This window comes from Phlebotomus papatasi, chromosome 2 (assembly GCF_024763615.1).
Source record: "Phlebotomus papatasi isolate M1 chromosome 2, Ppap_2.1, whole genome shotgun sequence".
Lineage (NCBI taxonomy): Eukaryota > Metazoa > Arthropoda > Insecta > Diptera > Psychodidae > Phlebotomus > Phlebotomus papatasi.
Genome location: NC_077223.1, coordinates 68,238,596 through 68,263,034, shown reverse-complemented (window position 1 = coordinate 68,263,034; position 24,439 = coordinate 68,238,596). Strand labels below are relative to the sequence as shown.

At 32.2% G+C, this 24,439-nt stretch overlaps 1 protein-coding gene across 1 annotated transcript; it reads right to left on the bottom strand.

The window, feature by feature from the left end:
• Positions 1 to 535: 535 nt before the first annotated feature.
• On the bottom strand, positions 536 to 12,258 carry LOC129803986 (FMRFamide neuropeptides). The gene is made up of 3 exons (XM_055850897.1): positions 11,882 to 12,258; positions 1,182 to 1,668; positions 536 to 1,120 (listed from the first exon to the last, which is right to left on the bottom strand). Exons 2-3 carry the CDS (start codon positions 1,666 to 1,668, stop codon positions 732 to 734), a joined length of 876 nt encoding a protein of 291 aa, XP_055706872.1. The 5' UTR covers positions 11,882 to 12,258; the 3' UTR covers positions 536 to 731.
• Between the last annotated feature and the right edge of the window lie 12,181 nt (positions 12,259 to 24,439).

The following is a 24,439-nucleotide window of genomic DNA, read 5'->3' as shown; positions in this document are numbered from 1 at the left end:
TTTGAATAACAACCAATATGTATCACAACTGAATATAGCTTTATAATTTCAAAGCTTTATAATAGTGACGATAAAAATGATTCACCATTCATTTCTTACGGTAAGAAGATCCAAGAAGCGATAATAAATAAAAATTTACACAAGTGTTAATTAGAGGAAAGGCGATATCTGACAGCTCAATCGATCCCTATAAAGTGCCACATGTTGAGGCCTTAAATTTTTTCCACTGAATTTTTCTGGCATATAAAAACATTGAAGAAAAAAATTGGATATCTCACCTTGAACTTGAACAAGAACCCAACCTCTGTTGTACACTTCTTTATAAATTCGTAACAGAAAATAGCCTCAAAACCTATCCCTGATTGTCATCTATTAAAACTTTCTGAAAACTGTACAACTAGGGAAAAATTTTCATAAAGGATTAGAGAGCGATTAGACCGCAACATATGTTCTTAAATCCTTGAAGCAATTGCCTTATAAAACCCACTCATTTCCAAAAATTATTCTTCCCGGAATAATATCAGTTATCAAGCAATTTGCTTAGAAAATAATTTTATTAACGAGAATTTATACATATTTTGAAAGAAAGAGGAAAAATAAGAAAGTTAATTACAATTGTTTTTTTTTTAATCTCATCTCTGGGGAAAAAGAGGAAATTTTCAAACCAGCCAGAATTGAGAATTTCCTCCTTTTAGATTCCTCTCTTCCTGGCCATGGAAGACAAATGTCCTTTACTTGTCCGACTCCTTGGAGATGAGATAATTTGGTGGAATAACCAAGAGATCATCTTCACTATCAGATGGTAGAATATTCAGGATTGGTTTCATATTCTCTGCAACTTCTTCAGCTTCAGAACTCTCAGGATTCACTCCTGCGCCATTGTCACTGCGTCCAAAGCGGATGAATGAACCTGCCCGGCCAAATCGCAAAATATTCTTATTCTGGGGATTTGGTTGGGCTCCACTCTTGTCCTCAGCACGACCCAATCGCAGAAAATTGGTCTTTTGGTTGCGTCCGAATCGTATGAAATTCTCCGCGCGCTTTCCATCACTCCAATCCAGAGGAGTATCTTTGGCTTTCTTTCTCCTCACAGCGCTATTTAGAGTTGGATTTATGGTTTCTGTGAATGATATACGACATATTCTAACATGTGTTTTTGATAATAATTTTCTAAACTTTACCCAATGTCCTTCCGAAACGGATAAAGTTGTTGTCTGGACGTCCTAGTCGCATGTGACTACTTTCATCGTCATTGCGCCCAAATCGCATGAAATTCCCATCATTTCGTCCAAATCTAATGAAATTCTCGCCACTTCGACCGAACCGCAGAATATTCTGTGGATTTGATCGGCCGAAGCGCAAAATATTCTTATCGGATCGGCCAAATCGCAAAATGTTCTTGTCCGATCGTCCAAATCGCATAAAATTCTTGTCCAGGGAGCTTCGACGTCTTGCTTCGATTTCTGTGCTATCGCTTCTGACTTGTCGTCGATTGAGTTGATGCAGGGGTGTTGAATCTGGCTCCTCTTCTGTCATCGAATCCTCTCCGGACCGCAGACTGGCCTTCAATTCATAATCTTGAGTATCCACCTCAGCCACAGCGATGTGCCGAGTGGTGAGGATGATAGTGCAAAACAGCAGGATTAGTTTCATTGTTTCAAGAGGCATCTGCAAAGGTGGATGAATTGAGGAAAATAAGCTTAAATAATGTCACAGGGTTATTGAATGGTAATAGAGATGGGATTTAATACGTTAAAGTTACAGTTATTGAATTATTACAACACTTTAAGTTAGAATTATTGTTTCGATTGATGGTGATTTTTCGAAGACATAGGGGAAAGTCCTCTCCCTTCGAACGTTTATGCCTTCGAATAATGTAAAATTCTGTTATTTTTCCTAAGAGACTTGCACATAATTAGCTCGTAATTATAAATAATTGATTATAAGCTATAACTAATATTTAATAGAAATGGGTAAATCGCATAGGAAAACTAAAAGAAATTTCACATTATTCGAGGCATAAACGTTCGAAGGGAGAGTACTTTCCCCTAATACTTAAAACCTCTTTTAAAAAAAGCCTGGTACCATGATAAATTTTTCAGAGTGTAAAATAGAGTACAAGAAGATACACTCAGTACCGGCATTATGCACTTCGGGATTATGCACCTGACGAGATTATGCACATACAATTATGCAAGTTTGCCTACCATTATGAGTCAATTTGTGAAAACATTTTTGAAATACGCCTGAATATAACTTTAATTTCTTTTATTAAAGTAAAAATTTTAAATATGCTAATAATTTATTGAAGAACTCTGGCCAAAGATTGCTGTTGATGAATTTCTTTTTAAAAATTGAATCTTTTTGTTCTGACTACTTTAACTCCGCGCGAAGTTCGTTCTACGGCCGATAAAGAAATCGCCTTTGGGTATGCAATTTTTTTTTTGATGCATAAAGCCATTTCGAGTGTTTTTTCTTCGGTCCCGAAAATGTGCCTAATCCCGGGACTAAGTGTACGTAATGCTAAGTACTCCATCCAAACCACAAACACTTTTGCAGACTTGTTTTAATGTTCTATTTTGTTAACCTTAGAACTTTTAGAAAAAGAAATCTGTTCTAAAATACTCTTAAATATAAAGAAAGATATCATGTCTGAGTTACTTCATAGGCGGGAAAGGTGCCCATGCTTTGTACGAACCCAAGCTTTGTAATGAGTGAATTTTTCCTGTTTTTGAATAAATGTTAGGGCCTTGACAGACTTGAGAATTAGTCGAGAGACGGATTAGCGTAATTATATTAGAAACAATAGTTAAACTGCTTTTGCATCATTTTCCACTAAGTCGTCTCTCGGCTTAAGTCGTAAGTGTGTCTAGGGCATTACCCCGCAATATATTTTAAATCTGGGCACATTTCACTCATTTTTAAAATATAGGTGCGATGACTTACATTTATTGAGAAACATAGGAAAAAATTAGTCATTACGAGGCTTGGGATCGTACGAAGCATGGGTACTTTCCCCTACATAGTCTTGTTGATCCTTATAATGTGTACAGAAGAACGTGATTTGAAATTTGGCAAGATGGTTATTTTAAGTTATCAGGAGCTTCCAGAACTTCCTTTATATAAACATTAAAAACATTAGAAACAGCATAAAATAAAAAAAAAATAAAATAATGTAAGCAGATGGAAAAGACTCAGTTGTGCCCGGTTTTTCAAAAATTGAAATTGAACTTTTAAAGCACCTTATAATTAAACATCGATTGAGAGCTTTTTGAGTCACATAAAATACAATTGTGCTTTGAAAAGGATAATTATACGTCCGCTTCATCTTAAAAGACAACAAAATCAATTAAATGTAAATAATTTTAATTATTTATGCCTCCGGCAGTCCTCTCAGGAAAATTTTAAGAAATTAAAATCTACATCCTGTTTAAAAATACCTGAGTGGGATAAAATAATAATAGAAGAAACAGGGGCAAAAAAACTAGAAAATGAAAATTTTCTTTGCCTTTTTTTTGTGAGAAACGTAAATATTTCAATGAATTGTGAGGGAATTTATAACTCTGAAAAAAAAAAAGTTATTTTAAGGAAAACAAGAACACCTTACTGTCTAATTCTACCCCTGTAAAATTCTGCCCTATTTTCCCCTAATAATAATAATAAAATCCACAGCCATTTCCTTTTCAAACGTTATGTAAGGTAAAGTACCCTTTATTCGACCGGTTCCTCTATTCGACCGGTAGATTTATTTATTCAATTTATTTATATTTGCTATAATATTTTGTGTATGATCTAACATTAATAGATCAATTATTCCATGAATAATACGAATCAGTGACAAATTCATAGAAATTGACGAAATTCACCATCAAATATTCAAAAATTGGCCCACCGGTCGAATAGAGGAACCCGGTCGAGTGAGGGTACTTTACCTTATATCTCTATCCCATTTTTTCACATACAGTAGACTCTCTCAAATTCGGTCATATAGGACCGAAATGTCAGCCGAATTAGACAGAAATTCGGGCGACATGTGCATATAGATATTGAGTTTACACACTGATATATATCGTAAATTGCATGAAAATCCCTCAATAATGCAAAATCACATCAAAACTAAGACAAACCGTGCTAAATTTGAGCATATTTGATTCATTTGATAATCATAATCAAACTTGAAAAATGACAACAAACTTTTTTCAAATGTAACCGCTGCCCGAATTTAAAAGTAGCCCGATCTTAAAAGAGCCGAATTTGCGAGAGTCTACTGTACTCTAAATTGAATTTGTCGTGATGTTCAAAAGAAGAAGAAGAAGAAGAAATGTACAAAAGAGTGAGAAACACATACGAAAACGCTTAAGAAAGAAAGAGAGGTGAATTTTGATTTCATGAAATTCTCCTCTGATCTTAACTCAACCTCTTAAGGACGATTGGGTCACCGGTGACCCAAAAATTAAATTTTTCCTACGGCCATAGAAAATTCTGTTTTGCTCTAAAAAGTCAGAAAAAAGATTTTTTCTGAGCCCTAATTTTTGGCCCTATCGTCCTAATGGTGTTTACACACTAGAAGCATTTTTCGCCAAAAATTCCCTTTTTAAAAAAAATTCTGACGTTTCTGCCTACAAGGATAGGGGAAATTTTCTTTAAAAATACATTTTTTAAAGAAATTTCTCATAGTGTGTAGAGGCCATTACACAGAAAATGCTTGCATTTGGGATAAGATCACTGGTAAAAATAAAAGGATCAAATTGATCCAAATTTGATCCTTAAAATATAAATATAAAAAAAATATAAATAAAAAAATATAAATATTTTCGGAAAAATAATTTTATTAGATTTTTATGATATTTTGGTTTTTTTTTAATCCAAATGGCTTCTCGTCAAATTCTCGTACCATTTTCTTTTTAAGAGACTTGATAAACTCGTCTCCACGGTCGCAGACGACCTTCTTCCACTTCCTCTTAAAATCCGGCAAGTCTTTAGTTGGTTGAGCTTTGTTCCTAAGACCGGTCTGTCAAATTCTCCAGTATTTCTCAATAACGCAGAATTTCCGGGTGCAAGGCGGGTTCAACATCTTTTTCAGAGCCCTGAAATCCTTTGAGAAGGTGATCATTGAGTTTCCACGACCATTTTTTAGCATTTGGACGCTATTTGTCTGTCCAATGGGGAGCAGCCTGAGCTTTGTTGGTTATCAAACCAACAGCAAGCTTAAATATAGTAGGGGAGACTGGGGCAAAAAGTTACAAAACGGATATTTTATTTTTCTTACAAGCTAATCGAGCGCTTCAAAAAATTCTAATTAGCGCAGTTTTATACGAAATTTACCGCTCTACAACTTTGTGAAAGTAATTTTCCTCTATTTTGTAAGGAAATACGTTTATCGAGCCAATTTCTAAATAAAAGGTAATTTTGTGACTATTCTCAAAAATGCTGGGGCAAATAGTACCAGAGATTGGGTATTATCATATTTTGATTCGCTTCATTACGGGCTTCCGTAAATTTGAAAAAATACCTAGAGGACATATTTTCATAGAAAATTTATTCATCTACACCTTTGTAAAACACCGTTTTCTCTGCGAGAAAAGTGAGAAAACGAGAAAAGCGCTTTTCAAGCTGTTTTAAAAAAAAAACACACACACACACACAAAAGACTGCAAATCGTTTGACCAATGCAAACAACAAGCGGCGAGACATGATAATGACGTTTCTTTTCGCCGTGAGACATTAGAAATTGCTTCGCTTTTTTGTTACTTTTTACCCCATGTTGTCATTTAAAAAAAAGGATTTCTGGAGAAAAGAACTTTTGTGAAATTCTAAAATAGATAGCGGATTCGAATTCAAATAATCCAAATTATTTAGAAAATATTCACCAGTGCATCAATTTTGGAAAATAATTAGGTAATAATTCTTATCTTCTGCAAGGAAAATATTTCAAAAATAGGGCTAAAAATTTCGATATTTTTTATTTTCTTAATTCCTTGTTCGAATTCTAAGAAACTTACGACATTGAAGAAGGTCTATGGAGGCTATCTAAAGAAAAAAATTTGAGCCGCTATCTTTTTTACCTTGGAAGATATTGAATTTTTCGATTTGTGACTCTTTGCCCCAGTCTCCCCTACGTAATGAATTGAAGAATTAATAAACTGAAATTAATTATTAAATTTAATTGAAATTTAGTATTAATATTGATCTGCTACAGAAAACTATTAAAAAATACTTTTTAAATGTAAACTAGAGTAGACAATACTCATTGATAGAACTTCACTGAAGCTTGACAAATTTCAATTGGCTGAACCAGAATGAGCTTTAGCTTAAAGAGCATTCTATTCAAGGCTGGATTAATAATATTATGCGTTGAAAAATATGTCAGTATCTCTCATATCAATTTTAACAGTAAAATTGAATATCTAGGTGAAAAATACAAGGGATTATTCACTTCGTGATCCATTTGTTTTTAATCCTACTCTTGAAAATAATCTCATCTAATTCTCTGTTTTGTTTATTTTTTTTTTTAAACTCTGTGTAGGATGTTTGTGTATTTTTTTTTAAATCAAAAACCCTCTGTTTAATTTAAGTGTTTCCTCATATTCTGATGAAGTGGATAAAGTCTATTGCATTTTAAAAGCATTTATATTTTCAATATCTTGATCTTAAATCAAGATACATTAATTTCAAAGTTTATGGAAAATTAATTTGTAGGCTAAGGAGTTTATGGTGACGCACAACAACAACAAAAAAATAGAAAACGCATTTTCACGCAATTTTTAAAGGTTTTAATAATTGACTTGTCGATATAGATAATATCATTGTTGTGCTGTGATTATTTTTTTAATTGTATAGCTGTATTGCTTTTCCCTTTGCTGTACTCTTTTCCATTGAATGCATATTGGGCCTTTTGCACAATTTCATATGCAATAATTCCGTATTAATAAATTTATCGCTTGTTTAACTTCTTTTCCTTTTTGTTAAATTATGCAATATATAGAGCAGTTTTTTTTGTAAGTTCTTAGGCAATTTGTTCATCTTTTTGTATCATTTTGTTTTATTACAATAGCGTGTGGGGTGATACAAAAAAAAATATTGGTTTTTTAATAGTTAATATGATTACCTGATTAAGAAATTAATGGAGGAAAAAAAAAGATTTTATAAACTTTATGTAAGATTTATGATACCACTCAACCTTTTGTTTGAATAATTTGATATTACATGAAAGTCTTTCTCATTTTAAGATGAGTTTCCAAAAAGTGTTAAATTTGAGTCATCAAACTTGAAAAATTTCCCATACCAATTTAAAATTTGTTTTTCTGACAAAATAGCGTCATAATCTTTATGACGTCATTTAAATTGCAGGAAATTTCCCAGAGAATATTGCCCGCGAATGAATTGAGAGGAGTTAATTATGATGGTAGAAAAGAGTGTCACATTATTATTGTACATTATCAGCGATAATGTTACGTTCAACAAGTTGGTATAGAATAGATGAAATTTGATGCTATTTATTACACAAAAGCGGAACTCAACCCTTTGTTCAACCCTTTCTCTTGATCCAGAAGTTGGAATGGGCAGTTCTTTTCTGAAGCACTGAGCCAACCAGATGGAATACACATGGGTTTAATTTATTAATTATTTATTTTAGAGACATCATTTGTCATATTTGCCTTCAAGCAAAATCTCCTTCCTCATTTTCTTTTTATTTCGGGCATGGAGAGCAAAAAAAAACCACAAACGATGCGAAGATTTAATTAATTTATACCTTGATTAAAATATCATAATATTGTCTTTCCCATAGAGACATTCTGCTTATTCGCGAGTGGTCTTTTAATTTATCAAATATTTTTCTCAAATAATGATAAATTATACATGTGCGTCTGATGTGTTTGTCTTAAATTTTGAGAGAATCAGAATATGGGCTTTACAGCATTTTTATTTTCTCAAAGCAAGTCAGGAAAAAAAAAATTAAAATGCGTATTGTAAATTACATAGATGAAATGTATTTGCAAATCAAACGTGAAAAAAATGTTTGCTGACAGCATAATTTTTGTGTATTCTAATTCGTAAAATACAAATCAAGCGTATAAGTCATATTCAGAATTTATGAGAAATTCATGGGAAAAGTCAAAGAATTTCTTTTATAAAAAAAATTAAAATAAGGTGGGCAGTTATATATTTCAGATGAGAGGTTTGTTTATTCCCTAGGGCACTAAAAAAAAGAATCCACGTGAAGTAGTTGAAAGTCTGAGGAGAGCAACAAGTAAGATATAGACTTGGTCTCTCATAAAAAATTAGCATATTTATGAATTATTGTTCATGTTGGTCTAATTTTTTGGTGGTCATTACGTGATATTCAGCAATTCAATGTTGATGACAGTCTTAAAATTTATGCAACTTCTTTGATAATACGGTGCGGTTTATGAAACAAAAACGTGTTCGTAATTTTCATTGGGTTTAATTAGTCTTTTGAACTTAGATTTTAATTTGAAAAATCTTGTGGTTATTATTTCATAAATTTTAATGTCACAAAACAGAAGAAATGTTCATTTTCCGTATTTATTTGGTGGCAGTGGATTAATTAGAGTGTTAAATTTTCACTTTTTATATTATTTTTCAAAATGGAATAAAAATAAATATCTCGTACCGTCGCGTCGTTGAGGTTGACTTTGCATTCTCCTGTGCGTCCGTTAATGAAAGTTTTATGGGCATTTCATTAATTCGAGGACTTCTTGATGGTATTCGCCGACACGGTCTACCATCTCAAATTCTTCAGGGATTATGTTGTCATTTGATCGTAAACTTTTTGTTTATCTGACGAATATTTTACGAACAAATGACAAAATTTTACGAACATTTTTTGTGTGTTGACGAACATTTACGAACAAATGTAATGTTTGAAAGAAAATTTCCCCTATCCTTGTAGGCAGAAACGTCGCAATTTTTTTTTTAAAAAGGCAATTTTTGACGAAAATTGCTTCTAGTGTGTCAGCACCATAATAGAACATGTTAATTTGATACATCCTTTGCAAAAGGATCAAATTTGGATCAATTTAATCCTTTTATTATTGCCAGTGATCTTATCCCAAATGCAGGCATTTTTCTTGTTTTTTTTTAAGATAGTAAAATTTTATAAAATAAACTCTAGTGGCACAAAATCTATTCATTAACTACTGAATACAAATAATTTTACCTATCGACCTCTCTCCTTTCATTTTTACTATTCACTTTTAAAGGGTAAAATTGAGAAATAGCGAAAAAAGTGCAGTCACCCTCAACGACGGTAATATAAAAAAAAATCCTTGATTATTCCTCTAAGAATGTCGAACTTTGGGAATTACAGTGGCAAAGCACAAATTAAACTTTATTCTTACTTTGAACAGAACAGTATTTTAAATAATTACATTTTATTAAATTTTATTTCAAAATTTTGAAATTAAAGTTACAAGAGTTCAACCTTAATCACAAGTTTATTTTGTGTTTATGTAGGCAAAACTTTATTTTTTCGCTTATTTTTTTCTCTTTATAATTTTATATTATATTATATGTGTAAAAGAAAAAATACTGATATTTCTTTCTGAGTTACCTTGTGAAAGAAATTGTGCCGCTACAACTTTGAATCACTGATACCAATCTAATTTGGGTTCTTATTATATACCTTGAAAGATTTTTTTATAAATCAGAGTCAAATTTGTGCAACAATAAAAAAAAACAAAAAAAAATTAGGAGTTGGTCTCTCTAATTATATAATTTTTTCCCGAAATTTGAAACTAGTAAAATTTAGGTACGGTTATAGCACGATTAAAAACTTATTAATAAATAAAATAAAGTATACTATAAAAAAAACTTTGTGATCTCACAAGAAAGTCCAGTAGGGTAATTGTATAATTCTATTGAGACATTTTTTTATGTTTTGACTTTAAGCATTATTTCCAAAACCCGAAGAATTATCTTGAAATTTTGTATAACACTTAGTTGTATTAAGAGACTTTACTGAAATAACTCGATTGGTGTTTTTGTCACATTTGTTTATTAAAGAATTAGACGGTGTGTCGGAGTCATTACTAATCAAATTTGATTTTCGCTTTTAGAATTCGAGGTTCGAATACCATATTTATCTTTTTAAAAAATAATTAATAAGAAGTCATAATGTCTTTTCATTCACGATTACCCAGAGTAGATTTAAAAAGAACAAATACTTCTAGCAAAAGAGTTAAACTCACACTTAAATGGTGGACCTTTTATTTCCTTCTTATTGAGTTGTAAAAATGTAAAGTTTTTGTACAAAATTTTCCAAAAAATACTAATTTTATTTTTTGAAAAATTCTTCGTTCAAGTACAGGTATAACGGGTTTAGCTCATCTTCTAATAGAAAAATTTTGTTTTCTGACTTCAAATGAGCCTACTGTGAACGATCGTGACTATATCAAAGGAAATTTAATCAAAAAAGGTTTTCGGTGAAAGGATGATTTTTTATAATTATTAAATGAAAATTTTAGTTATTTTTTAATTATATAATTTTTTATTTTGTTGAAAAAAAAAAAAAACAAAAAATATTAGTTTTTTTTCTCGTGACTAAATCCTTGATAAGATATTTATTGTGTTGTAGTTACATTAATTTTTCAACACAATTTCTTTTACCGTTTTTAAACTTGTAGATCGTACACTGAACCACAAAATTTAAAAATTGTAAATATACTAGATAATTTATAAATATTTATATACCTATTTATGAGTTAGAAAAACAAATTTCGTGAAGTTCTCATATCCGTGAATATATTACGTTTAAGAGAATACGTTGATAGGTAATACCGAATATAATTAGCCAGCGGGTAGGTAATGTTTTGCATTGAATAAAATTTGCGAAAAATATTTAGATTAATTTGGTAAATAGGGTAAATACGTCAGTGAATATGTTGATGTATACTTATGTCTGATTAAACAAAGTTTCTAAAGTTCCTCCTGTATCTAAAAAGAAGTAGTGATACAATTATTATATCTTTTCATAATAAAGTTCAACAGATGGCATTTAAAGTTACAATTGTTTTAAATTAAAAAAAAACTTTGTTGAATTTTCGGCGTTTTACAAACAATTGAGAGTTATTTTAGGAAAAAAAATCCTCAGCATGTAAACTAATATAAAGCTTTTTTTCATTAATTCGGAGAAAAGAATAACTTATTCTAAAAGTCCTCCGCAATACCATTTAACCTAATTTACGGACGATTTGATTGGGTGTTTTGTTAAGAAAATTACCAAAAATTTTCTGCCTTTGAGTTTTACAAGTTTCCCAAAAGAAAAACATCCCATTTATTTGAATATGGTCAGGTACAAAAAAAATTCCTCACCCTCCGCTTCATAGATAATTAAGAAGGGAATAAAATCACGTTCTAAATCACTGATGTGAATTCATAATGACCAATGGGAAATCCCACATCGCAGAATGATGATCTTTGGAAAAAAAAAGAATTTTAGAACTTTATCTCAATCAACTTGTTGCTCCATTTGAACGTGGAATTTTATACATTTGCTTCTTAAATGGGGGAGGATTGAATTTAAAAGTCTCGAAATGGATAATGCGAGAGGGGTTCAAGTATGAAGTTCTTTACATTTCTTAGGGGCATGGGGAGAAAAAGAAACAGTTCATTTTCACTCCAATTGAATGCATGACAAAAAAACCACCCACATGATATTTTTGGGGTGATAAAAAAAAACATTACATTTTGAAATAAATGATTGATGATACGATAAAGACCACATTTTGTACTCATGACAATATTTGTGATAGAAAAACCACCATCAACACACAATAGATTAAAATGGGAATATCATGTAAGATGTTGGATTTTATCCGATATAAGAACAAAAAAAAAACTAAAAGTAAAAAAGACTCACCACTCTTAGAAAAAATCTTTTTAACAAATCATTCTGAAGTTGTTATCACTGTAATTCTTACTTTTTTTCTATTTATCTCTCACTGTCGTCTTGAACACGTGTTAGGGCGAAAATCAGAGAAAAGCAAAATCACTAAAATACCGATTAGGGAGTTTTTAGGAGAATTCACAGTAAACTTTCTCTAAATTGATGACTATGCGTGTTCTTTGACTGGTAGATGATGGATAAAAGAAAACTGAAGCAGGAGGTTCTATGACGAGAAACAGGAAGATTCTGTCTGAGGTTTACCGTTGAAATTGCTGTCCTTATATACTCTCACCAAAAAATGGCAGATGCTCACATTTTGTGCACATCCCATGGAGAATATCCCAAGGAGCAGGCTCAAAAAGCACAATTGCCTCTCCTTCCAAGCCATCCCTGTATTGTACATTAAATCCTTCGTGTTGACCACAAGAGGATCATTCCTTCATACTTCGTGTTATTCTGCATCATGAGCCTTAGTTAAAAGTAGGGATTTGATTTTCTTATTGGACACATAAATCATTAATAGATCTACCCACACTTTTTCCATCACTTCTTGAGCATTTTGAATTATCCCACTTGTTTCAATAAAATTCTCCCCCTCTTGCATATTATTTATTGCACCTTCATTGTTAAAGGTTAAATGTTTAATTTATTATATTACATTCTTCAATACATTCGCATTAAGATAATTCAATTTTGTCAGTAGACTTACACTCAGTCGAGAAAAAAGAGCATTAGTATTTTGCCGAATTGTATATCAAATTTCATATGTATCAATATCTTTAAATAAGAATATTGGGTTAAGGTAATGCTCCTTACGCACCGTAATCACATTACTTTTCCATTGCGAAATAAGTCTGCAAAATTTTTTTTAGAAAATCGAGACTATGATTACAATTCCATGTCTGCACCAATATCTTCCACAATCAGTTAAATTGCAAATAATACCAAATAATTAATATTTCTATATTTTTCCTTAATGGCTTCTACATACTATGAGGAATTTCTGTCAATATTTAGTGTATTGAAGCAAATCACTTACGCCACTGGTAAAAATAAAAGGAACATCAAGGATCATTTGAAAAGTATATATTATTTAACTAAATAATAAATAAATAAAGACAATGAGAAGTCATCTTTGGTGTTCACTCTGATGAGAGAAATATGTTGTGAGCGTTGTGAGTAATAAGTTTATGATAAAACATGTTCTATTATGATAAATGTGCATTAAAAGTTTGAAATTTGATGCATCCTTTGCAAAAGGATCAAATTTGGATAAAAATGATCCCCTTATTTTTACCATAGTGGCATACTTAGGGTAACTGTATCAAATTTCGGCATAGTTGTATGTAAACGCAAAGTCTTGAAATGTAATATTTTCCATACAAATATGATTTTTTTTGCTATTACTTTTTAAGGAGTGTTGCTTGGAACCTCGTAGATGTTTATCGCCTTTGTTTTCTCTAAAATCATGCTTAATAGATTTTAAAATGAATAAAATTATGGACATTGCTTTTGGTTTTGTATACCTTGATTCTCATCCTTGCCCTTTCGGAATTCTTCTAAAGTCTTTTTCACATTATCTCGTTCGTAGAAGCGATATTTTTTGTTATATTTTGCATTGTATATATTCCCTAGAGAGGCTAGAGAGTATGAGAAAACTAAAAAATCATGGAAATTTGAAGAACTAAGAAGTGACCGAAATTGCAAGTTGTCCGAAATTTGGTACAGTTACCCTCTGATCTCAAAAATGGACACAAATTTATTTAGTGCCAAGGAAGGTACACGTCAACTTTCTACAAGAAAATTACATGAAACATCATTCACAATGCTTCTTTAAATGTCTTATGGCCTCTACACACTAAAGAAATTTATGTTCTCTTATTCCATAATGTTATATTCGGCATTATTGAAGAAACTTTAATAGTTCTCTCTAAACAAACGTAAAGAAATTGCTTCAATATCCTGTTAGTACTAGCTTCTTCCCAATGGTTTTAAACCCCCGTTGGTATAGATGTCTTTCGCACTCCTCGCACCGATGCTGAGTTCTTCTAAAAGTGTTAACCAACCTATTAGTTATCTCTTCGAAATGAGTATCATAGAGAAATTTAGTAAGGAATAGATCATCAGGAGGAACTCTGACGATTCTGGAAAAACATCTGGTGAACCAGACACTCATCTACGCGATTGTTTTAAGTAATTCCGTCCTTACTGACTTTCCTAACGGATCTAACAATTTCAAAAATTGATGAAAACTTTTTATAGTGTGTAGCGGCTTATTCGCTCTATTCTTTGACGGTTCTAGAATTGAAAGATTCTCAGACGCCGGCTACCATTGCTTCAAGTTAATGGATTAGCGCTCCTCAGCTAGTACACGACTGTGTTTCAGGCTGAGGTTGTCGCAATCCTGCTTGATGCTCGGAGTCTAGTGGAGTCTGCAATAGAGGGTAGGAAAGTTCAAATCTTCTCAGGTAGTAGCGTTGCGATTCTGTCTATATTAGGGTATGAGTCGCGTTCTGCTCTTGTGACTGAGTGTAGGAAAATCTTAATAAACGGCCTCACAGAAATGTGACGTCGGTCTTCATTGGGTACCTCGACACAGGAGTATAGCGGGAAATGTAGAAACGGACCGCCTCACGGTAGCAGGGTAAGGACGCCTTCATTAGTCCGTAACTTGTTGCAGGGATTATACCTTGCAATTAAGGAAATCAATTATACAGGAGGGATTTATTAAAACTTCATCAAACGGAATGGACCACGACTAAGGATTGTCACGTGTTAAAACAAACTGTTTATGGCCAACTTGGATAAGGCAAGAACAGCGTACCTGGGTATGAATTCTGAGATGCGTGAGTTTTTCACGTGAGAAACTCATGGCTTTTAAATTGTCGTTTTCAAGAGTTTCGTTAAATTATCATCTAAAGTGTCATGTAAAACTCTTACAGCACATAACGAAGCACGGTATAGTTTTTACGAAAGCTTTACAAAACGCTTAGTAAAGGTGATCACAGAGCCGTGAATTTCTCATGTGAGTAACTCATGAATCTCAGAATTCATACCCTGGCCAGGGGGAGAAGGAGGCACTCGCTAGAGAATCCGCTTTTAAATAGCATAAATTGTAGAAGAAACTTTTTGGACATTTGAAAAATTTTGAAATGTTATACACGCAAAGAAAAACTGACAGAAATCCTTCTATCCCATTTTTTGGACAAACCGATAAAGATATCGACTTGGAATGTTCTGTGTACCCCCCCTCCATAAGTTGATCCAAGGAATCCAAATGCTACTTCACTTTCATCCCCATATCTATCCTTCCTCTCCAGAAACCACTCTTTTAGGAATATCTCAAGAACCAGAGATGCATTTCATTTTTCGATATGTTTTAGAGAGTGTCCTAGAGGACATTTCATCCATGCATCTCAAAGACACCCGACCTCGTCTTCTTGCACGTGCTAATATTCTGGTTAGAGGACCAGAATTTCTTCTGATCAATTTTCTGATCAAAAAGACAATGTTAGCGACTTGTTGAATGTTCTGAGTACCCCCCTCTCCCCAAAAGTCAATCGAAAGAATCGAAACAACAAACGCATTTGCCTCTCATCCCATTCTTTGCCCTCCAGAAACCACTCTTTTAGGAATATCTGAAAAACCAAACCATCGATCCTTTTCATTTTTGGATACGTTTTAGATATGGCCAAGGCGGATATTTTTTCCTCAGACACAAATATTTCCAACTATTTTCAAAAATAAGCATTTTCAGGAAGGAAAAAAATTATTTAGCAGAAGTTCTGTATATTTTCAGATACAGTAGAGTCTCGCTATAGTCCATATTTGGTTTCAAATTTGACATTTGGGTCGCACTAGTCCATGTAATTTTTTTAAAATTATCAACGATTTTTAGTATTGAAATTGCTCGACGGCTTCCACTTTCTTTGCGATTGTGGTACTTGTCCTTGCTCTCTTCATTGTGGATCACAATTATCACAACTACTTAATAAAGTTTGCCAAAAATATTAAAATAAATATGCATGTCGCATACTAAAAAACATAACCTAACTTAAAATCAGTGTTTTGAAATCAACGGTCGATAAATTGTGGACTATAGAGCGATGGCCTATAGCGAGACTCTACTGTAGATGTAGTCAAGAGAAACTAACGGAACATAGTTAGTTTGAAAATGATTCATATTCGTTCAGCAAATAAGTCCTGAAAAAATATCAGTTGCATGAAATTGGCCCACCCTTGTCTATATATTTTTTGAGCAATATGTAACCATTTAAGCCAAGTGGATAATAAGAAATAGATGATAAGAGTAATTTTTTGACGGATAATGTATTATAGTCCCATAGTTTACCAAAAATTACATATTCGACAAATTCTAATAAATTTTGTTTAAACGGTTTAAACACCTTTAGGGAAAGATTAATTGAATAATTTAGAAAGTAACTTTAATGGTTTGTAGGGCAATTGTTGACTCACTGTCTTTGTATTAAATAAATTACCATAAATCGACTACTATTATTATAGTCACTCACTCCGCAATAGATGCAATAGATATATTCTATAAGGATATTTCAATTGTATAAATTTCAATTATAGGAATTCAATAGAGTGCTCTCATGACAATTTTCTCTTTCAGATGTTGCAATGACCATTCCTTCCTGAGAAAAACTCCATACAGCACTTTTGTATATGTTGCCCATATAAACGTTATAAAGACTTTTTTCGTAAAGAATTTTGCATTTCGCGAATAAAATACATCTTTAATGATATATAAGTTGTTAAAATAAGTGTGGGTAGTTATTTATTGGTGCCATTTGACGCCAGATAATTGGCTATTGTCCTTCAGAACTTTGACCAGTAATTTTGAAATGTGTTGCTAACAAAGATAATGTATTATTATTTGTTGCTATAAAGTTGAAATATTGTTAGTAAATACTATTCATTGGGACTAACTAGACTGTCATTGATATTAATAACTTTTCCCATATCTCCTGTGCCCATAAAGACATTTTAAACTTCCACCCTTAAGAAATGATGTCATCAAATTACCATGGGTCGTGGACACATTTATTATTCACTCAAAGTAAGGGTAAATCAAATTGGATAAGAAATGCCAGATAAGCTGATGTTGAGACCACAATCTACACAAAAAATATACTCTCTCAGAATACTTAAAATTTTGCTTAAATTTAGACAGAAAATTTACTTACGGTGTACATAAGGGACCAATCAAAGGAAAATAGGCCACAATTGAATACAGGATTGCTCATTAATATTTGATCTGAAACTGTTGAAAGCTGTGGATGAAAAGAAGACATAAGCATTAATTTAATTTCCTCTCTCTGAATTATAAGAAATTTTGTACCTTTGTGAGTAAAATTTTATCAGTTGTAGAATTGATAATTCTATGGATTATAACACCACTGTGTTTTCCCTAGAAGAAAAGAATCCAAAATGTGGATAAATAGAGCGTGACTAGTCGTAATAAATATTGTCATAGACAGCCCTTGATACAAATTTTGAAAAAAAAAATACAACGCTCATTTTATTAATGCAGAATTAAATGCAATGTTTAATCTTTCGATCAGAGGCACAACCGTCGCAATCGATTTTATAGTGATGGCACGGGAATCTAATTATAAGATACTCATGCTAAATAATTCACCTACAAATATCTCATTATGATTCATTCATTGAATTATTACATTATTTTGAAATTTGATGATGTTTTTATGTTAATGAATGCTCGTGTGGAATACGTTGTTAGTCCTTATTGACTCTCACTCATATGAAACGACAGAAAAATAAATATTTTGAGAAACAAAAAAAACATTTTATAAACTTCCCAGACAATTTATTTAGGAAAATGTCACGTTCTGTTCTTGGGTCATTGGCATTTTATTAAAGAGAATATTTACATTGAAAAACTTGATTTGTGTCCTAAAAAGATTAAAAGAATTCCCTGTTGTTTATTCTTTATGCAACGGGTAGCATTTTAATTTATAAAATTGTAAAAACGATAGGAGAAGTTTAGCATGGTTCGCACGTGCAAGCCTTCGAACAATCAGAATTTTCCCTTCGTTAGGAAAGAGTTGAATCCGATTTTTTTTTAGCTGTAAGATAGGTAATCATGAAACTCATCTTCACAGCAAAAATAGGCAACCTTGACCTTCTTTCCTAGGATCTAGGATCACAAGTATAAAATTGGCCCAAAATTGGTAATTTTGATGGCGTAGGGGAAAGTGCTCTTCCTTCGAACGTTCATGCCTTGGAATCACGTGAATTTTCTTTAAGTTTTCCTAAGAGACTTAATCATTTCTATTAAATATTAGTTAACTTATAATCAATTATTGATAATTATGTGAAAATCATGTGAAAATCTCTTAGCAAAAGTAAAAGAAATTCATATTATTCGATGGCATGAACGTTCGTAGAAAGAGTATTTTCCCCTACATATCGTGTGATTTCTCATATTTAAATTCATTTTCAAAAAAAATTACTTTTACACTAATTTATCAAGGGTTAATGTGGATTAATATTTACGTAATAATTTTTTGCATCGGAGGAAAATTATTTTCCATGTGACGGAAAACTCTCAAACAATACACTGTGTATTGGTTCAACCACTGAAAGTGTTATAAGTTTCGCCAACCCATCAGGTAGCCTTAACAGCTTGAAAATCAGAACATAACCTCAATTAGGAAAAAAAGGGAAGAAGATATGAAGAAAGGGCTTAGAGAAGCCACGAAAATGAGCTGATAAATTTTTAGGGTTTCCGTATTTGAAATCTTCCCGTATAAGTCCCATTTGTCGACGGAAGAAAAACAGTGCTTCAAATAAATTGCAAAAAATATGTTTTATGGACATGGTTTTCGCGAAATTCATGAATCCTCAATCTAACAATCGGTAAATAATTTTTACTTATGAGGAAGAACAATCTCAGGAAAAATGCAATGACGAAGTTGTACAACCCATAGGTTTAACCTTGTCTTCAGTGGCAAGTTTCGCACAAATCTTCACACTTTTTTTCATTTTCCTGTCCAGGAAAAGCCAGAGATTTTGTGGCAGTGATCCAGGCACACATAGAAACTCTAAAGACCAGAGATTATTTCCTGTAACGCAATCCATTGTCTATTTCACAGTTTAGCTAGAAAAAAATCTTGAAAATTGACTTCAAGAAAACGTGCGAACCATGCCTAACTTCCCCGTATAATTTAGTCCCACAAAACAAAATAGCCCTACCATTCCTTAGATGTCAACAAATATAAATTAAACTTTTTTTTTAAATTCATAGTTTTCTATTGGCATAAATTTGTTTTCTCTCTGACCAAATTAAATCTTTTTTAGTAAACAAAATTTGATTTTTTGCAGACTATAAGGTAAAGGCTCATAATTTTGGACAGTCTGCTTATAAGCATCGATGTTCCAAGTTTGAAGTGCGATATTTTCAATACTAATTGCAGGGGCCTCTCAACATTTCATTTTTCCATACGTTTTTGCATAGAGGCACTGAAGACTATTGGCAAGTTTTTTCCTAAAGAGAATTGACTAATAAGTATGATATATTTCGAAATCGTGCACTAAAAGCTATCTAAAAATACATATTTCATAATGCTCGCTGAAGTAATACAAGAACTACGAGCAAATTTGTTTAAGTTGCGTTTAAGCTGCAAAATTTTTGCAAGAAAAGTGAAAAATATCTTCACTTTTTATTCGGCTTGATGGGCCCCTGACTAATTGACTTTTTTTGTTACTCTCTTTTCAGAAGGGTTGTTTAGAAACTTGGCAAGGGTTTATTGTCTTTGTTTTTACTAAAATTAGTCTTAATACATTTAAAAATGAATTGATATGTAGAGGTGAATTTGACTCTTATTTTGGACAACATGGTTATTAATTTGGACAACTTGGCTGTAAATTTGGACAGCTAATCCGCCTCAACAGGATGCAAATTGTTCTTCATTTTATGAACCAATCTTACCAAATCCTCTTCCTGTTCATGTAAGGGAAACGTAGAATGTCACAAGAAGCCCGGAAACTTTCCATATCATTCATTAAAGTGAGTTGTCTTCGGTACTCCAAGTACGTGCGGATTCGCTCATTCCCTGGCCTTACCGAGAGCCTTTCAAGGCTTTTCTCGCTACATCTCTTTCGTAGAGATGATGCTCCTTTGTTTCTCCAGGCATTTGTCCATCCTAGTCATCACGAAAGCTAAAACTTCATGAAATTCCGAGAGAAAAATACCTGTCTAAAATAAAGAGTATCACTTCACTGGTGAATGTCTTAAAAATTTCCCATTTTTCACACGAAAAATCTAATTCACAAGGCAAATCTCACTTCAGGTCAAATGTACAAATCACCATTAACGTAAATAAAGACAGTGTTCGATGAATATTTAATAATATCACTGAAAAACACCGAGAAAAAATTGTTATAGTACATCACTACAGCTAAATAAGACTGAAGTAAACACGAAGTTCTGTCATATTTCTCGTACGCAATTGCGTACACTGAATTTTCAACAAAGTAATTTAAACTCAAATCATATTCAAAATTTTACGTATTTAGTGTTAAAATCCTCGAAAAAGTACAAATATTTAGATAGAATTCATTATTCATCAAATATTGGAATAAAAATCCATAATTTTAATCAATTTATTTTTAGTGTCCAATTTTATCCTTAAAGTGTCCAAAATAAGAAACTGGACAAAATTATGAGCCCTTACTCTATTTTATCTTTTATTGTTCATTTATTTATTTTTCAATATTTCGAATGATTTAAAGGAAAGAAGTGTCATTTAATGCCAATTTCCATTTGTGTTTTTATAGGGTGAATGCCCTTAAAATTAGGGCAACTTTAAAATAAGGTGCTTTGTTTCTTTCTCTTCTTCTATTTTTAAATGAAGCTAGAGCTAGACCTTACTATGGTATAATTTGGTACACAAACCAATTGTAAAGCTAAACTACAACACGATGAAGTCCAGTTCCAGGTTAAAATAGAATAAAAAGGTTTATTTCAAAGTTGTCGCAATTCAAAGGTGACCCACATCTCCCTATAACAATTTCTATTATATGTATGTGAAGAGAATTTATTGGACTTCATTTTTTGTATTAAAAGAAGATTGAATATCTTTTATATGAAATAGTGAATTAACTAAAATGCGTTTTTTTTATTCAAGTGTTCTATCGCTTCATATCCCAGTTGATCAAATTTTAACTTACGGTTTTAGTCATTGAATGCGACACGTAGATATTCATAATCGAGATGCAGGAGTAGTAACTAATCCAGAGGACGTTCGTGATAGCAGTTACGATAGAAACTTCTTGGTGTCCGTCAAAGAAAGCTCGATAGCAGGAAAAGTATCCAACGAGGTTGAAACTGTAGATTGTAGAAAGAGCCAGGAGAACTGGGACACTGAATACCCTATTGATAAGTTCTGTACAGTCACAAAGGGAGTCATGAACCATGGCTAGGACGCTGATCTTTCCAATAAGAATGGATGTATCGAGATTATAGAGATTTTCAGTAAGTTCTTGATTATTGGGGGTAACCCAGAAAATTTTTGGTGATTTATGCTTTTTCTTGCGTTTGAGTTTAAGTGGAAAATCTTTCTCAAAAACTGTTAGATTTTCTGTAAAGTTGGGTGTGGAAGTGGGGTTCACCTGGGGATTTTCTGGAATGATCATTTGTGTGAGAAATTTGTTGATAAGTCCAAAGCGTCTCTTAACGTAAAAATTGCAGAGAATGCATTGACTAAAGAGACATAAGGTGGGCAAATTGCCCAAATATTGTGAAATGTATACAATATAGCTGGATATTTTGAGGATTTTTTCATAGTAGACCCACGATATTGCAAGAAGGGTTATTAATATCCCATAGGTTACCGTAACTGTTAAATAATTGATTTTCTTAATAATTCCATATTTTTCAATTGAGCCAAAATGCTCCTGCATCACTGAATTGATTTCGTCAAATTTATCCAGGATTCGCCAGAGGATAGTGTGGTGTTTCATCATTAGAACAATGTTGGTAAATCCGAGGAGAAGATTGGCTAAAACTTGCATCTTTGAGAGATACATAAAAAGCACTGAATTTGTAGCTTCTCGGAATTTATCATAAAACTCCAAGTAGATATTTTCGTAGAAAATGTAGGCGTAGACGCTCAAAATGCAAAAGTTGTACATGAGGTTGATCAAAGTGATTCCCGGAGATGATTTCTGGTGTTGTCGGCAAAGACAAAAAGCAAATAAGTTTACTTACAAAACAAATCTTGGTTTTTTTGTGTGGACCTTACACGTAGAGTTTGAGGCCAAAATCCGGCAAATTTGCACGCATAATGGAGCGGTTTGACGCACTCGTAAAGACTCTTAGGTTTAGACTTCATAATAGCTGGACACTTTTTTCCCATTGAGTCTTTTCGCCTCGAACTATTACTTTTCAAATACATCATGATTGGATAAAAAAGTCTAGGTCACAGGGTTTTATCTGGAAAATCTCCTCATCATTCATTACACCAGTGATATCTGATGTTACCTTCTCTAAATTGTCTATCTAAAAAATTAATTTGATTGCGTAACGTTCTCCTACGCATCATGGTATAAGAATAAAAAGAATGAGAGTGCTACAAAATTAATCAATTTGTAAATTTCTCTTTGTGCACGTGTCACAACACTGAAAAAAAAAACAACATCCATAATATTTTTATGCCAAAAGTAACATTGTATATTAAAACAATAAATATATTAGAAGATAGGTGTGACTCAATGGGGCCATGGATCAATGAGAAGATTAGGCATCAGACCACAAAAAAAAGTGCGTCTGACAAGGTGGAAAAGTAAATTTTTATAGCAGCCTTTTAAAGCATGTTCGTTGACTTAAGACAATATATTTATTATTTCATATAGGCATTTCGAAAGATTTTGCAGTGTGAAAAATAGTCAGACGATATAAATCTCTCAAGTGAAGTGTCGAAAGAAGACCAAAAAAAAAAAGATTGTTTTAGTATTACATATAATTTTGTGGATGCAATCCACTCTTGGTGACTGTTCCGTACCATTCTTGTTTATTATCTGCTTCAATGAATTTTATATATGTGCATTAAATTTATGTGTGTGTGGAATTAAGAAATACTTCGGCTTGATGCATTTCAGGTCTCTATGAGATCTAAACTTGTTCACTTTACTAAAATATTGGAGTGCTCAATGCAAGAAGTCGAAGGGATATTTATGAACTTCAATAATTCATTCCGATGATCAGTGTTGTGATTTTATGTCTTAAAGGTGCTAAAATTGCAATATATCTTTTTCTGGTCACTTATAAGTTAAAGCAGTGAATGAGAGTAAAATTGAACTTGTACATTTACCATAAATTTAAAGAGATTTAAAATTGTATTGTCACTGAAAATCGAATATTTCCAATTTCTTTGTGTATTAAACTGAATACATTCAAAAAACTGTACATTCTGCATGAAAATCATGATATTCCATTATGTTTCAAAGTCCTGACAATTGTGATTAATTTTAGTAAAAACTTAAAAAAAAAATCTTACATTATTTTAATTTAATGTCAGTAGGGTAAAGTGGTACAAGTTGGACAATGCAATGGTACAAGTTGGACAGGGAGTTTTTCTTGATAAATTTAGTACTTCGTTTTTATTTGTATATTTTTAATGCTTTCGTTTTATAATTTGGTTCCTTGTGCTTAGAAACAAATTTTGTACTGTATTTATCAAGAAAAAAGCCATGTCCAACTTATAACACTATGTCCAACTTGTATCACTTTACCCTATTACACTCAAAATTTCTCAACTTTATTTTATTTTAACTCAAAGTATTGTGGAGTACTATATTCCCTGAAAAATTGAACTCAAAATTTTGAGTTTAACTGGTTATTTTTAATTTTGAAAATATGGTAATTTTTCAAATATTTTTAAAAAAAGTAAGTACAAAAGTGGAAGCTCGCCTTTTCAGGGAATATAGTACTCAATGTTACTGATCAACAGTAAAAAAAATCAAAATTTTTGAGAATGGGGTTTTTGAGAAAAATTAATTTTTAAATTTTTTCAAAATTTTTTTAAAAGACCGTTACAAAAAAACTTAAGCAGATAATGCAAAATCAAGTATATCGTTTTAAAGAGTATAAAATTATCTTTCAAATAAAAAAAAGAGTAAGAAGAAATCTCAACCCGTTCCCGAAATAGAGCATTTTAAAATATTTGCTAAAAATCACAATTGAGGAATGAAGCGCGAGGCGCCATCTTTGACGCCATGTATCTCCGGCCAGGAATTTTTTTCAGACGAAAAAAAAATAGGGGTATATTATTATATCGTGTACTTTAACATATGTAAAATTCAAAAACATCTAAGACCATGAAGGGTACCCCTATGGTCGTCTTGAGATGGATTGGCCCATATATACTAACTCTGCGGTGAAAATTAGCCCTTTATCCTTAAATAATTTAAGATAGCGATTTATCTGGTAGTGTCGATGGACGAAATTTCAGCTGGACTATAAAACATATCCCAAAATCATTG